Source organism: Herpailurus yagouaroundi, unplaced genomic scaffold (assembly GCF_014898765.1).
Source record: "Herpailurus yagouaroundi ecotype Mexico unplaced genomic scaffold, PumYag 28, whole genome shotgun sequence".
Taxonomy (NCBI): Eukaryota; Metazoa; Chordata; class Mammalia; order Carnivora; family Felidae; genus Herpailurus; species Herpailurus yagouaroundi.
Genome location: NW_024412376.1, coordinates 89,288,822 through 89,305,709, shown reverse-complemented (window position 1 = coordinate 89,305,709; position 16,888 = coordinate 89,288,822). Strand labels below are relative to the sequence as shown.

Sequence of the window (16,888 nt, the reverse complement as noted above, 5' to 3'; positions counted from 1 at the left end):
ACGGAGCCACCCAGGCACCCCTCATGAAATATAGTTCTAGATTTGGGAGTGAAGAGAATAAATATACTAAAAAATCCACTTTAATTAAAGGTGGGTAATATCTGCCAGTTTTTTGTTTTTTATTTTTTGCATTGCTTCAAGGAGTTTTTGGTTTGCATATCACTTAGGGAGAGCAAAATGCCTAGTGTCCCTTCTTCCTCTATCCAAACAAAATAAAATGCAACAAAACAAAAATAACATTTATTTGAAAAAAATCTTTACACCTGAAACTTGCTGTAACTCTTCAGAGAATTCTCAGTAAAAATGTATGTTTCTATTCCATTGGTTTTGTGCCAGAACAATGTTTAGTCCATGGAGTGTGCCTGTGATTAAAGAATCTGTTGCAAGGAATATGTTTCTTACCTCAGTGTTTCTGACCTATAGATATTACATCTGAGCATGTTGGTCTCTAGGTTATGTTTGTGTTGAACAGAGTAGCTGGAGAACTCATGGACTAGTTAGAGGCTTTTGTTCCTGGAATAAAAGTTTTCTAACTGAAATGATATTCTAATATTGCTTGGAAGTTGAAGAAATGGCTTATAATGATTGCGAGCACAGAATAATAACTAAGCTAGCCAGGTGTTTGATAGATTTTCCTGGAAATGTATTCTTAATGTTTAACCTTTGAATAGACGTTGTGTGTATGGAAGTGATGGTAAAAGGCAAAATGTTAACCTGTGAGATAGAAGAGCAAATACAACATTTGTTGTTATCTGATCTTTTGTCATTTTACATATAGAAATGGAAGATTTTGTAAAGAGACGGTAGTTAGTGTTGTAAATGTTATCTGTTAATTTAACATACTTTTAACAATTAAAAAGTATAACTGTGTGTTCCCTCCCTTTTCCTACCCTACCACACACACACACACACACACACACACACACACACGCACAGCGTTCCTTATGCACTGGTGTATTTTATGTACTCATTAACGGTTTGCTGAAGGAATGGAACCCATGTCAACTACTTTAACATAACCAAAGACTTTTAAGTACATTAATCTCTCATTCAATAATGACCAACATTTGGTAGTGATGTATACAAAAAAAGCATCACATAGATCCTACTAGATTTACGTGTAACTTCTGTTAATAAATTCTTGTTTTCTTTAACAACATGGCTTTAATGTGATCCCTGGGCCCTTACTCTGAGGAAAGAGGTGGTTTGATTTATTAAAGTGGGAAACAGGGTGAAGATGAAACAGCAGACAGTATGCTTCAGGCATATTCTATCAGGCAAACCAAAATCTTACCCCCTCCATTTCCTCACTCCCACCCCCGAGTAGACTTTACACAACTGTGAGCAGTGACATTGCTTAATGAACTTTCCTTAACTGCTATCAGCAGCCTGTCCCTTGCCAAATCCAGTGTCACCCAAAGCTCAGAAACATATGGTGCACCAACTGCACCGGAACAAGAGTCATTCAGTGTTGCTCCAGTCTGTTTTACTCTTAGTTTAAAAAAGGAAAAAAAAATAGTGGCATTGACCTAAGAACATTTCCTTTCCATTTCTAGCTGTTCTTTATGGTTGTGTGTTTGCTTTCTGTGGAGGAGGTGAAACATTTAAAGTAAATCGATGTTTTGTGACTAGAGACCAGAGTGCTAGAAGTGATCTACCAACATTTGGTGCTATCTTGATAAAAGCCAACTGTGCAGGCAAGTTTATTGGGTTAGAAAAATAAACATGGAACGGCAAGAGAAGGCACAGGAGACCTACTAGGGGGTACTGGTGGTAGTTCTGACCTATACAAAAAGAACTGGAAGGAAAAATATCCTTTGGATTTTTTTTCTCAACAAATTGTAAGCAGAATGAAGAAAATAGTCCCATAAAAGGAAACGTTAACTCCTTTCATCTAAGTGTTGACGGGTCTTGGTTCTGGAGGGCTACAGATATACAAAGGAAGCTGAGACCACACTTCCTGAGACAGGAATGGAATGAAGACGTGCCCATCTTCACAGGATGAGGGACAAGTGCACAATCAAGAAGCACTGAAAGGAACAAGGAGTTGACAAGCGTGGATTTCTTAGAAACAGTATGGCATCTGGGAGTGATAGTTGCATACGTATGCAGTCCTTTCTGAGCAATGGCATTTTTAAGGAGACCACACTAGTTGATGTGGAAGCAGCTTGTAAATTTAGATTCTTGGTGCCTGGGTAGTGGAGTTGGTAGAGCATCTGACTCTTGATTTCTGCTCAGGTCATGGTCTCACAGTCGTGGAATCGAGCCCCATGTCAGGCTCTGTGCCTCTCTGTTTCTCTTAAGATTCTCTCTGTTTCTCTCCCTCTGCCCCATCCTCCCAACCCCCCACTCTGTCTTTCTCTCTCAAAAACAAAACAAAACAAAACAAAAAAAACACCAAAAAAACAAACAAAAAAAAACCCCTGCAAGAGGTAAATTCACATTCTTCATAAGTTATTTACTGTCGTATACTGTGCCCATTATTGTATGGCTTTTGGCAGCCTAGCCAGCCTGGGCTCTTAGTTTCCGTGTCACTTTCTCCCTAGAATGTAGACACCCTTAACTACTTGCCATACCTTGGAAATGGTAGTACTTTTTATATCATCATGTGCTTCACATGCTTTTTATTTTTGCCCAGAACACATAACACCGCTCCCATTTTATTTCTGCAAATTCCAACTTCTATTTTAACGTTCAGGACAATTGTCAATATCCCTGACAAACCTTCTTCATGTCATTTAGGTATATTAGTCATTCCAGTATTTATGTTGATAACTTTTATACATTCATTACTCTCTAGTGTCCCAGAGTATCCTTTACTTTTACTTGTCTTGCTGCCTAGAGTGCATTCCCTCTAGATCTATTCATGGCGCTTTCTCTTCATTCTGGTTTCTGTTCAGATGTCACCACCCCAGGAAGTCTCCTCTGACTACTTTACCATAAAAGAGCATCTCCTGATGCTTTTTGTCCTCTTTCTCTTCTTTATTTTTCTTCTTTAATACTTATTTTTGATATTTTATTTATCTTCATGTTTATTTGTTGATTGTCTCTTTCCCCCTGGCTGAATGTAAGCTCCATGAAGGCAAGGACCTCATTCTGTTCGTTGTTGTATCACTATCCCTAGAACAACTGGGCACATAATAGACACTTGACAAGTATTTCTTCAATGATGGAATAAATAAATATTTGCTTTCCCCATTAGCCTAATAATTCATTCTTATAGTCATTAGCATCTGGTTCATATGTAATCATTTAGTGAATGTATATGAACAAATGAATGCATAATTCAGCATTAAATGCCAGAAAGCTCAGCTGCTCCCATTAGGAAGATTCTTGTCCCTTAGAATTAAATATATAATGGAATTAATATTCATCCTAGAAGAAAAAATCATTTGGGATCTGAAAATGAAGATAAGCTAGATTCTCTTCTCTCCTAGTTAGCTCTGAAACTTAGCCTTTTGGATTTCTAATGTTGATACAGTTTTAAGTTTTTGAAAAGTAGTCATGTTTGTCATTTTAATGTTTTATAATAGAGAAATAAAAATAATATATATAAAGTTATTAGTGAAGAGTACAAAAGTTATTTTAATGCCAGAGTGAGTAATGGATACTAATTATAATGACTTTTTAGACTAATGAGAGATGGTAGTCTGTATAAATATTTATTATGGTTTAGAGTTAAAAGGGACCCTAGAACATTTGGTCCAGCTCTCTTATAGAGCTGGGCAGAATGAGGCCAGACATGTGAATGATTTGCCCAAGGTCATAGGATTTGTTAGTGTTAGAGTTAGAATTACCGTCAAGTTTCTTTTGTAATACTAAGAGTTGCAAGAGTGTGGGATAACACTTTTCATGCACGGTTTGTAGAATTATAAATGGCTGCAAATATTCTTGCTGGCATTCTGGTATCATAGATCAAAAAATTAAATGTGCATATCTTTTTATTTATTTATTTTATTTTTTATTTTTTATTTTTTTCAATGTTTTTTATTTATTTTTGGGACAGAGAGAGACAGAGCATGAACGGGGGAGGGGCAGAGAGAGAGGGAGACACAGAATCCGAAACAGGCTCCAGGCTCCGAGCCATCAGCCCAGAGCCCGACGCGGGGCTCGAACTCACGGACCGCGAGATCGTGACCTGGCTGAAGTCGGACGCTTAACCGACTGCGCCACCCAGGCGCCCCTGTGCATATCTTTTTAAAAATAGTTCCTGAAGAAAATATCAGTTGAGTATGCCATAATAAATGTATAATACTTTCATCACTTTATGTTAAACATAAGAACAAAGGAAATTGGAAATCAGTTAACTTACTAAACAATAGCCTGTTTTGGTAATTCATTAAATGTTTATTGTGTGTTTTTTTTAATTAATTAATTTTGAGAGAGAGAGAGCACACACGCATGCCCTGTGAGAGGGGGAGGGACAGAGATAGAGAGAGGAGAGAGAGAATCCCAATTGGGTTCCATGCTGACAGTCTGGGGCTTGAACCCATGTACAGTGAGATCATGACCTGAGCTGAAACCAAGAGTCGTACGCTTAACTAACTGAGCGACCCAGTTGCCCCTAGTCTGTCTTAATTTTAAGTCCATGTACGATAGACCTACAGAGACATAAAAGGCATAGTCATTGCTTAGAAGAAACATCCTTCTGGTCTGCAGCCCAGCAAACTGTTGGTTAGAGTTTGAGATGAAATAAGGACAGAAATGAATCTGTATCTAGAAACTTTTGTAGTTTGACAGAGTAATTTTATGTCTGTTGAATCTGATGATAAGAAATTTGGTCTTATATTTTATATATTCTTTAAATTTTGTTTTCCAGTAATTTGTCTTTATTAAAGATTACAGAAGAATTGGTATAAGGCAGACGGGGGAGAAACTTTCCTCACAGTGTCTTTCACCGCATTGCTTTATGGAGAGTTTTATGGAGCATTGCTTTATGGAGAGTTACATACACATGTGAAAGTTAAATAGTAGATAAGGGAGAGGACGATATCAGTTCTTTATATCGTTTTTCTGAATTCAGTATCAAATGTAGTGTCTTACTGGAATAGGCCCTTATTAAATGTTAGTGATTTTAACAGTTACCTTCCATTAGCATGTGAAATCATGATTTTGTACCACATTAAATAAATATTAACGCTGCTTTGAGTTCTTAAATTTTCTTGATGCTAATGGATTTCTTGTTTTGAAACATTTTTGGAGCGCCTGGGTGGCTCAGTCAGTTAAGCGTCTGACTCTGATTTCGACTCAGGTTATGATCTCACGGTTTATGAGAGTTGACAACACAGAGCCTGCTTGGGATTCTCTCTCTCCCTCTCTCTGTGCCTGTGTCCTGCTCTCATGCGCACTCTCTCTCTTTCTCTCTCTCTCTGTCTCAAAATAAATAAACTGTTTTTTTAAAAAAAGAACTTTAGATTGTGATTTTCAAAGGACTAGTGAATTTTTTCCTTGTGTCATAAAAGTATGCTGCTACTGGTAGTTTAGGAACCACACTTTGAGAAACACTGTTCTAAGGTTTCATTAAATCATTCATTCTTAACATTTTTTTGGTCATAGATGGCTTTGAGAATTTGGGGAAAGCTATGGACTGACTCAATGGAAAATGCATGCATACTTGCACATAATTTGCACACAGTTGCAGGGGATTCATCTCATCTTTGACCAGAACCTGATAAGGAGGGAGGGTTGAAACTGTGTGTATTACAGTGTTCATCTGTTCTTAGGTAAACTAGAGTTGACCAATTCATTTTTAAATTTTATAGTTATCTGCAACATTTATTATCATTTTCCTTATCATTATAAAGTGGACTACATAAAAACACAAATATCTGTAATTAACAAATTTGTTTGATTTAGAGATGTTTGTATATGCATTCTTTTTTTATAAACCGCCATGCTTTTCACATTCTGGCAGAATTATATTCACACATTAAGTACAGAGTACCTTAAGTCTTTGGATGTAAACCTCTATGGATTAACTATAAAATGAAAGTGTTATGTGGTGTGTTAATAGTGATTTACAGTATACGAAGGCATGTTTCGGGGCGTTTGGGTGGCTCATTTGGTTGAGCATCTGACTTCGGCTCAGGTCATCGTTTCGCAGTTCGTGAGTTTGAGCCCCGTGTCGGGCTCTGTGCTGACAGCTCAGAACCTGGAGCCTGCTTTGGATTCTGTGTCTCCCTCTCTTTCTCTCCCCCTCCCCTGCTCATTTTCTGTCTCTCTCTGTCTCTCAAAAATAAGTAAATGTTAAAAAATAAAAAAATAAAAAAACAGAGAAGGCATGTTTCTATTTTATTAGGATGCTGGTCAAGAAGAATAAAGATGTTACTTTAATAAAGAAGGATTCATTATGGAAAAGAGATTTAGACTACTAGAACAAACAGTCTTAACAGAAGCCCTGTGTTTGAACTAGGTATCTCAGTGACTACATAAAGAAAGAGAAGGCATAATCACCCTCTGATTTCCCTTTGGTTTTGTGAGGCACAATGACACACACTTTAAGGTATTTGCTTTATTGCTACCATATAAGGTGTATTCTCAGACTTTTGGGTAAAACTGATGACAGTTTGACTCATAAGCCAGAAAATAAGGCCCATAGTTAGAGTAACCACCACTCACATGGGTCAGGCAGGAGTTCACAAATTTACTCAGAGAGAGACCTCAGTGATTGTTTTATCTCGTCATTCTAACATACAAAAAGCAAAATCATTTTATTTCACAGAAGAGAGTATTAAAATGAATCCAGAGTAGCCTCAAATAGTGAAGGGGCATGTTCACATTAGACATCCAGGTCAGAGATTATCTTTTTCTCTGTAGTTGAGTAACATATACAGGCTGGTTGAGGTGCCACCACTATAGAAGCAATAGATAGATCATGCAAGACAGCACAGCTTTCAGCGCTGAGCATAGTATTGTAAGGTGGATTAGTTAAGTACTAGAGTGACAGGAAATATGTTGGGATTTAAAAAGCGGCTTGAAGGATATGTTTGAAAAGCAGATTCAGCACTTCTCAAATATTCTTTACTTCTCACTTTAATGGCTAAAAACTCCCACCATTTCTGTTTTTTTGTGATATTTGGTGACGATTGGGTGGCACTCATTGTTCAGCCGGAAAACAAGTTCTGTGAGTTCTCTGTGTTTTGGTGTAATGCTCATACATTCTTATGTGTTTCTTGGGGGGGAGGGGTGGGAGGAGGGTGGCAGTGCAGAAAGTCACATCCATGGTATTCTGGGAAATATGTGGGAGATAAACACCTACAGACTTTGAACCAGAGGCTTATATGTCTGGATTCAAATTTTTTATCTAACGGTAGGTACTAGAAAATACACTTTAATTGCCCATTACCTAAGTGTTTTTTCAAAATAAGGCTTTCCTCTGTGCTTTCCTCTGCCTCAAGAAAATCCTGTTGGTTAGATTGATATAATTTTATTTGTATATTCAAATTTTGGTAACAGCACTGTTAGAAAAATAACATCTTTTATTTTCCCATGGTTTAGTTCCCATGGTTTTTGGACATGGGAAATTTCTGGTAGTGTTTCTTTCTATAGCTGTCATATTTATGTATTCCTTTTTTACATTTAATAAATCTGAGGGCATTCTTGTCATACCCATGGTGTTAGGGTCATATATTTCCAAGCATTCCATATTTGTTGAAAGTAGGCAGAGGTTGAAAACTTGCATGTTGGTTGTGGCTCATCATATAGGTATCTGTCTCCTGCTTGTTACCCATAGAATATAATAGGATAATTACCAAAGTAATTTTCTGAACCAGCATAAATTGTTCTTAGTAAACATCTGACTATTAAATGGTGTTATCTATATTATAAAATGATTTCTGTAATATAGTTAGGCATATATATTTCAGTAAGTTATTTCTATTGCCGACATCTGTTTTCTGAGGTTTTTAACTGCTGGCTTATTTCCAAGGGAAAGCATGCAGAGGTTTTGTGTGCATCAATTCCCTATGATTTGGAAGGAGTTTCTCTCAATAGAGAATTTTAAGGCAGTGTTGAAGTTATTGCTATGGCTAAACATTTTGCTCTTTATGAAGAAGCTTAGGGCAATATAGCAGCTCTACTAAATACTCATTTTAAAGAGAAATCTTAGACAGTTAAGTTTATTGAAATGATACCTACCATATTGGATTTTAACTTTTGAAAATGAGAGGTCTACAATGTTTACATTGATTTTGTTTTTTGCTACAAATTTTCTATGATTGTTTTATTTCTGTGATGTGCTTGCTCTCAAGAGATAAGAACTACAGTGAAGGGTTAGTCTAACTGGTGTATCTCTAACTCCTTATGAGTCCCAAATAGCATACTTCTTTGTGGATAAATGTTCTACTTGGTGCAGTTTTGAGATTTTTGTTTGAGTGGCATGTTCTCTTGAGATACTAGTTTATTTTTAATGCAATTTTATAAAGATGCAGTACTACTTTTCTCTTTTGTTAAAACGTTTTAAGAAGAAATGCTGCTGGAACCACAGATTTGCATGGAGGCTAAGAATTTGGGGAGGTTTAGTCATAAATTTTTTTTGAGTACAGTAAAGTTAACGACACGTTTAATGACACATTAGTATTACTGTGAGTTAATTGGCTCCAAATCATAGTTATTACTAACAGTCATTTAGGTTTTTTTAGTTATTCAAATCAAAGTGAAAAATCTTCTATGATTAGTTATTATTTTGATGTTATGTTCAATTTAAATGTTATTTTACACATGTGCACTTGGGTGTACAGCACACCCAGAGGCAAGGCCTGGATCTAGTTGATCAAACCTAGGATACCTCGTGACCTTTCTTCTTTCATAGTCTTGGTTCCCTGTTCTACCCTCTGTACCGGCACCTTCCTTTGTTCCTCTTGCAGTGTGTTCTCTTGTCTTCTTTCCTTCCTGTCCTTTCTTGACCCCAATTTCAAGGCTTCTTCACCACTGTTATCTTCTTAATTCTTATTCTTTGGCCTCTTGGTATGGTGGCAACCCCTAACTGACCTGGGAAATAGAGATATGAGGTCATCATCCTATGAGAATGGAGTTTGGAAAAGTCAGAATTGGATAGTGGTAAGCAGAGAAAGGACATGGTGAGCTGGTTCTGATCCTATGGCATATCGTGTTCTGTTGCTGAATAAAGGAAAACTTTAGGCTTAGAGAAGCAGAAAGAAGAGAGTGGGTGAAGAAGGGATATTTGGTCTTTATTGATGGAGGGATGGGGAAGCCAGAAGGTCTGACTGGTCAGTTTGCAAAGCTCTCTTCTCTACACTGTAGGTCCTTGAAGCAGGTGTCCAGCCTATGTGAATTGGTGGCATAGTATAATAATAATAATAATAATAATAATAATAATAATATAATAATAGTAGTAGTAGTAAGCATTTATTTTGCATTGTGAGGTATGTGCTATGCTGGGGTTTTATTTAATCTGCTCAAGATCTCTGTGAGGCAGGTGAAATTGTAGTCCCCATTTCAAGGAGAGGTAGATGAAGCTTAGAGAGGCCTAGTAAATTCATGTTACACAATCAAGAAATGGCAGAGCATGGGGGCGCCTGGGTGGCGCAGTCGGTTGAGCGTCCGACTTCAGCCAGGTCACGATCTCGCGGTCCGTGAGTTCGAGCCCCGTGTCGGGCTCTGGGCTGATGGCTCAGAGCCTGGAGCCTGTTTCCGATTCTGTGTCTCCCTCTCTCTCTACCCCTCCCCCGTTCATGCTCTGTCTCTCTCTGTCCCAAAAATAAATAAACGTTGAAAAAAAAATTAAAAAAAAAAAAAAAAGAAATGGCAGAGCATGAATATGACCTCATGTTTGCCTCACTTCAAAGCCTCTGTACTGTTTTCTTACTTACTGTATGGACATAGGCAAGTAATTTAATCCCTTTGAAGCTCTCATTTTCCATCTATAATATAGACTAAACTACCTGCTAATGGCAAAAAAGGTACAGGGTCTCTTAAAGTTGCTTACTTATTGTTGGTGCTCAGTAAATAGTCCTAATTACTTTTTCTGGATCATTTCTTTCTCAGCACAGAAAAACACTATGTGAGAAGAGCTACTCTTTTTTTTGTTGTTGTTTTTTAATGTTTTATTTGTTTTCTGAGAGAGAGAGAGAGAGAGCAGGGGAAGGTCAGAGAGAGAGAGGGAGAGGGAGACACAGAATCCAAAGCAGGCTCCACGGCCTGGAGCCTGATGTGGGGCTCAAACTCAGGAACCATGAGATCATGACCTGATCTATGTAGTCAGACATTAACTGACTGAGCCACCCAGGAGCCCCGAAGAGCTACTCTTCTAAAATGACTGAAGAAAATTTATCTCTGGGTATTTCCTGGTGCCTTTTTCCCTTACACACACACACACACACACACACACACACACACACACACACACACTCTCTCTCTCTCTCTCTCTCTCTCTCTCTCTCTCTCTCTCCCCATTTGTTTACTAAAGACTGGACTTCCTTCTCAAGAGAAAATGTCATCCTAATTGCAGATAAAGATTAAAATGCATCCCTAGGGGTTTTAGACCAAGTGTAGGTGATCAATATTAGAGCCTTTCTTATCTAGGTTAATGGGGAGGCTCAATAATGATACCATTCTCTTGAAGAGCTTATAGTTGTCCTAGTTTACCTTCATTTCTGTGTCAGTAAACAGAAGCCCAGAGGTAGTTCCAACATGTGCAGCCATGTATGCTTGCAATTTAAGTGAGGCCACAAAGCACTGTTTTTAAAGAAGCATACAGCCTCAATTAAGTTTATGGAAAATTATGCAACAGTAATGAAAAATGCATCTCAGGATCAAAGGAGAAGCATTTGCTTATGATTAGTTTGATTTATGCTGAGCTTGACCCAGGAGCCTCCCACTACTGCTTCCTTCCTACACATTATACATTTATGAAATACACACATACTTATGGCTGTCATATAATATGTACAAGATTTACTGATGACAGAATGTTATTACTGTTTCAAACAAATGCAAGCTATTCAGACTTGCAGAAACAAAAAATGAACTATACAAATAATGAATGACCTTGTAGTTTTTCCTTAGCTGCTAACAATTCATTATAGTACTATATTCTACCCAATTAAGAAAGAAAAAAAAAGATTTATCTTTCTAATGAATGGATGGTCTGAGGAAGTGGTTTTGGGGATAAATGGAGCTCATAGGAGTATTCAGTCAGGTGTCGTCTTTAATAAGACTTAAATTTGTTTCTATGTGCTGGGCCTTTCCCACTAAATACAGCATTAGTTCAGGCTCTTCATGATCTTTAGTTTAAATTGTGTGATGAGAAGACCTGAGCAATGAATAATAAACATGGTTAGAGATTTAGAAAAGATGCTTATGTCAAAAATCCAAGATGACTAATATTACTGGCCCCCCAAAACTGTAGACAAAAAGGAATATTATTTGACAATTTAAATAATATGTGAGTTTGATAGGAGTTAAATTTTGATCTGTTTTGTTACTCTGGAAATTTTATATCTTTAGTGTTAAACATAGTATAAATTTTTCTTACCCTTAAATATCTCAGCAGCTGTGAAAGGATTACTTTTGTTAGTGTAAAGAGGAAAACAAAATCATGATATACTGGGTATGTGATAGAGAACATTCCCTTTGAAGGGTTTAAAATCTTTTTTTATACTTTGTATCTGTGAGATTTCATATACCTTTGCTCAAATAGGTATTTTTTCTTAATAATTTCAAGAACTATTTTGGTCACTTGATCGTTGTATTTTAAAATGAAATAAATTTCTAATTATGTAAAATTTTAGTTTTTCCTAATTTCACAGTGTAAACAAACCATCGCCAGTGTTAAGTAATAAATCTGTGGCATCCATTCATTCAGTATGTATTTTGTGAAGGCCTGTAGTGTGCTAGGCACCTGAGGAAACACAGACATGGGCCCTTCCTTGATGGATCCAACCTTCACTACTGTTTTCTTGATTTTAGATCCAGACATTTGTTCTCATGCACTAAGATTGGTCTGCCTTGATCATTATTTTTAAGGAAAGAGTTTGACAACTGATAGTAATCAAAACCTAGCCTAACTGAACATACAAATATCCATTGTATTTATTTCTTTGTTTCCAAATTGTGAATTGTAGCACTCAATTCATGTTTTGTTTGTTGAGGTATATAGTTTTTAAAAAGAAGTAATTTTAGCAAAATGTTCTCTAAAATATTTAGTTGTGTTTTTTTTTTAGTTTTTTAAAACTTGTGGTAATCATAACAGTAAACCATTTTTAAGTGTACAATTTATTTCATTAAGTGCAGTTACACTGTTGTACAACCATCACCACTATCCATTTCCAGAATTTGTTCATTATTCCAAATAGAAACTGTATAAAATCTTTTAGTTTTAAGTATCTAGAGAATATTTCTTTATTTGTGCCAAGTCTCACCACCTGTCTTCCAACAACCCAGTATTCATTATGATCTACTTGTACTTAATGAATTCTGAGCTTGCCATTTGAATTAGAATGGTTACTTTTGATTTGTATTTGTTCCATGTTTCTAGGTAGTTATTAAAATTGCATCATCTTTCATTTTACTGTAATTTTATATTTGTTTGTTTTTTTGGAACAATGAAATATATATGAACTTGGAAGGAGATCAAACTGAGTAATGTGAACATGGAAAATTTAATAGAGAAGGGAAGAAAAACTGGGGATTAAAGACTGTGGTACACAAAAAAGTCTGATAGTCTCAGACACTACTGGTTTCCTTCCCCTCCTACTAAATGCCTGGAGCAGGAAGCATATCTAGTGTAAAAGATATTTGGGTCTGATCTAAAAGAATTCAGTACCCCAGACACTGGATATGAATTGGACTCAACAAGAAGGATTGTTCGGTTAAATCTGCTGTCTGTGTTACTCTTTGTGCTCAAAAATACAGCTGTTTAAAGAGTTCTAAACATTATTTTTGAAAGAATTTAAATACCCTATTCACATTACAGATGCTAAAATGTCATTTGCTTGGCTACTTCTCTTCCTCATTCGTAACAATCACATGGTACTGTTACACAATAAAGAAATGGAGAAATTATCAGGGAACCTTTTTCAGAAAATTTAGCAAGTAAGAATTTAAGAAAATAGGAAAGTTATTTGTTGCCTGTTAATCAAGATAACTTTTTATTAATTTGTCTACAAGTATATAAATCTACTTTTCTTTTGATATAAGCAAAAGTATAATTTTCATCTGCATTTATTCTCTGTTTTTTAAGGAGTGACACTCCTAATGAAATCTATTCATTACAGCTAAAAGATGGAGGCAAAGCATCCCAGGCAAATGTAAGAATAGGCGATGTGGTTCTCACCATTGATGGAATAAGTGCACATGGAATGACTCATCTTGAAGCCCAGAACAAGATTAAGGGTTGTACAGGCTCTTTGAATATGACTCTGCAAAGGTAATTTGCATTTTTTTTTTTTTTTTAACCTCAGAGAAAGAACAATACTGAGGAATGTGTTTTTGTGTATCTGATTCATGGTATTAACTCAAGTTTCTACTACCACTGTTTCAAGTAGATAAATTAAAAAATGTAAAGGCTTTTAAATGGAATAATTGAACAGTATGAAAAATTGGTGAAAGCTTTGGATTATTTCCCCATAAAAAGACATATATTCATGTATTCATAAAAATTGTATATTCAGTTTTAGAAAATCTAAGATTTCCTAAAATTTCTCAGTAAAGTACAGGCTAAAAATTCTTATTATAGGGTAAAACTCTTGGCCTTAATATTCTGGGAAGTATATTAGAGGGTATTATTTCAAGATCTAGTTTGGCTTTTTCTTACCTTTTGCCCTTTTTTTTCCTGGGTAGAAAAATAATTTTTTTATATACTCATTTGAAATGCAAATTTTCTGAACTTACTGTTTTTTTTTTAAAGTTACTCTGGCTTTAGTTATAGCATAGCTAATCATCTCATTGATTATAATATATCAGGCATTTTGAGCATTTCAACATTTGACCTGCTGCCTTGAAATCATGTGGATTGCTTGCTAAAATTACAAAATCAGAACATCAGAAAGGACCAAGAATTATATTTTAATAAGCTGCCTATGATTATTATGAATTATAACATTAGGCTGAGGGGAAGGAAGGTGAAGGGGAGTGGGGAGAAGGTGACTGACTGATGGCTCTGAACCTTTAGGCTTATGGGGAAGGTGGGTATGGAGGGTTTTAAATAAGTCTCGTGTTTGATGATTACAGACATATTCTCTATTTGTAAAATTTGGAAGACACCATTTTCTTCCTTGAAACATCTCAGGCTTCCATAAATTATTGTGTATATTATAAATTTTTAAGAGGGGAATAACATGTGGTACCAAACATATTTGGCTATGGAACCGTTTTTCCTTGGAGTCTCTCCTGGGACTATTTAAAGGCTAGACACAGGCTAAATTTTATGTACTTGTCTGGAAGAGTATCAGTTTGGTCTTAAAACTGAATAGGAGAAATTTTTGTGAACTTAGACGTACAGATTTACTTTGATGTAACCATTCCTCCCCTCGCCCCCCCCCCCCCCCCCCCCCGTTTTTTTTGGTGGGAGAAATTCATTTCAGTGGGACTATTTGGTCAAAGGTTATTCGTATTTAAATATCAATAGCTATTAGGTATATATTTTAATGCATATAAAGGAGTCAATGAGAAAAAATAACCTTGCTAAAAAATTCTATTTCTGTAGTGTCCTTTCTGTTCTAGGTACTGAGACATATAACACAAAACTATTGTTACTAATTATATGAAAAGTAGCCATTTTTGTTTATAGTCATTTTTACTAAGTATGAATTTTGAAAGGATACCATGAAGCCAAGAAGATTAAATTGTCTGAGATATTAACTAAATAAAATAGAGATGGTGACGGGTGTTTCTCAAATTCTAAAGTTGAAAGTTTATGTAGAGTGTAAGTTCTTTTCCTGGGCTGTGTATCCCTTCTTTCATATCAGCCTAATTATTTTCACATTACACTCCTTCTTATTTAATGACCCAGGACCCAGTGTCTTATTTTCTGTTGAAAATACTTCTGGGTCCCCTAAGAATAGATGAAAACCAGATGTTACCTTGTTTGGATGCATTTCCAATGTAAGTAATCTGTTACTGACCTTTAATAAAGATTCTCTTAAGCTACTTAACTATGAATTTAACGAGTTGTTATAAACATTTGGAGATGCGGCATAATCTTTATATTTGTGAGTATGGATATTCAGGGACCCAAAACATGAGAGAGAATTTGAGAGTCCTATTGTTATTTGTTGTAATTCTCAAGTTTTTGAATACTTCTTGTGTTAGGCAGTGTCAACCTGAAAAGAGATTTACATTTAAGAGAATTTATGGTTTAACATTGACATACTACTGAAGAAATATTTTTTTGCCTTTCAAGGAAAAAATAAAACTTTGAAGAGTTAGTTTCAATTCTTCCCTATACATACACCAGTCCCTTCTTAAGTTCTTGCTTCTCTCAAAGCAAATAAATAGTTTTCCTTCCACTTATTTCTGAATCTGACAACAACATCCTTTTTATTATTTATTTATTTTTGAGAGACAGAGCACAGGCAGGGGCAGAGAGAGAGGGAGACACAGAATCCAAAGCAGGCTTCAGGCTCTGAGTTGTCAGCACAGAGCCTGATGCTGGGCTCGAACCCACTAACTGTGAGATCATGACCTGAACCGAAGTTAGATGCTTAACCTACTGAGCCACCTAAAAAAGTTTTTTTATTTATTTTGAGACAGAGAGAGAGAGAGAGAGAGAGAGCACGCACACAAGTGAGGGAGGGGCAGAGAGAGGGAAAGAGAATCCCAAGTAGGCCCTGTGCTGTCGGTGCAGAGCCCGATGCGGGGCTTGATCTCACGCAAGAGAGAGATCTTGGTGAGATCTTGACCTGAGCTGAAATTCAGAGTCAGATGCTTAACCAACTGAGCCATTTAGGCACACTGACATGAGCATCCTTAATTGGCCTCCAGTCACCTTACCTTCTTTATTCTATCTATCACCAACCAGACTGCTTTGTATTCTCCTTCCAAACTGAATGACCTACAACAGTATTTGTCCTGTGTAACTCTTTTCTTCATAAACATGGACTTTGCTTTGTGAGTATGTAGTACTTCCCTTTATAGACTTTTCTTAATCCAGTTTTCCTTGAAGCAGAACCTGAGGTGGAATTCCTGTACAAGTAATATATCAAGAAAGGTTTTTGAAATGTTACAACAGAGTGAGTAAAGCAGAATTGGGAAGAAGAGGAAACTGAGATGAGCAAATAATGTGGTTTCAGGGGTTATCTAGCACTAGCTTGATCCGGGAGGGAGCTGGGGGACAAAATCGTACTATAGAGGATGTCTTGCCCTGAGGCAAGGGAATTGGGCTTTTGTCTCCCTTCCCTTGCATTTGTTAGACATTGGCCACCAGTTGTTGAGGAAATGTGTATGTGTGTGGATGTGTGTGCAAAGTGCATGCAGGGGAGGGGTAGGAAGTAGTTTCTTGTTTGCACAGAAAGTGGCTGGTGTGAACCATTAGCATTTCCTTAGTTGCTGTACCAAGTTGGTAGAAGGGTTCCAGAGGACCCAGTCTGGATACAGCACTTGCTATGAGATTCCTTCTAGACTTGAGTCCTCTTGCTCAGAGGATTAGGCTCTCTATGATCTAGACTCAGATTGTCCTCCCCAGATCATCACAACTCATCAGTGAATGCCATCATTTTATTTAGTTCCTTACTGTCCTTCACCTCCCTGGCTGCCCTCTCATGAAATTCACTTTATCAGGGATGCCTACCGACCTACATGCCAGCTCATGTCTCTGCATCCACAAAGCCCACATCAGACTTCATCTACCCATAGTCTTTTCTTTGCAACTCATTCATTTTTTTTTTCCTGTCTGAATGCCGATGACCAGTTTCTACCATTTGATTCAGCA

The 16,888-nt window shown here is 36.6% G+C and overlaps 1 protein-coding gene across 14 annotated transcripts in view; it reads left to right on the top strand.

The window, feature by feature from the left end:
- Positions 1-16,888, top strand: part of PDLIM5 (PDZ and LIM domain 5) — a 224,962-nt gene that overhangs the window by 55,143 nt on the left and 152,931 nt on the right. For 11 of the 14 annotated variants that reach the window (XM_040478180.1, XM_040478245.1, XM_040478244.1 and 8 more), the window contains exon 3: positions 13,236-13,387. The exons of the other annotated variants lie outside the window; for them this stretch is intronic. In XM_040478180.1, the coding sequence (XP_040334114.1) occupies positions 13,236-13,387 (152 nt within the window). The remainder of the gene's footprint in view (positions 1-13,235; positions 13,388-16,888) is intronic. 14 annotated transcript variants of the gene reach the window in all.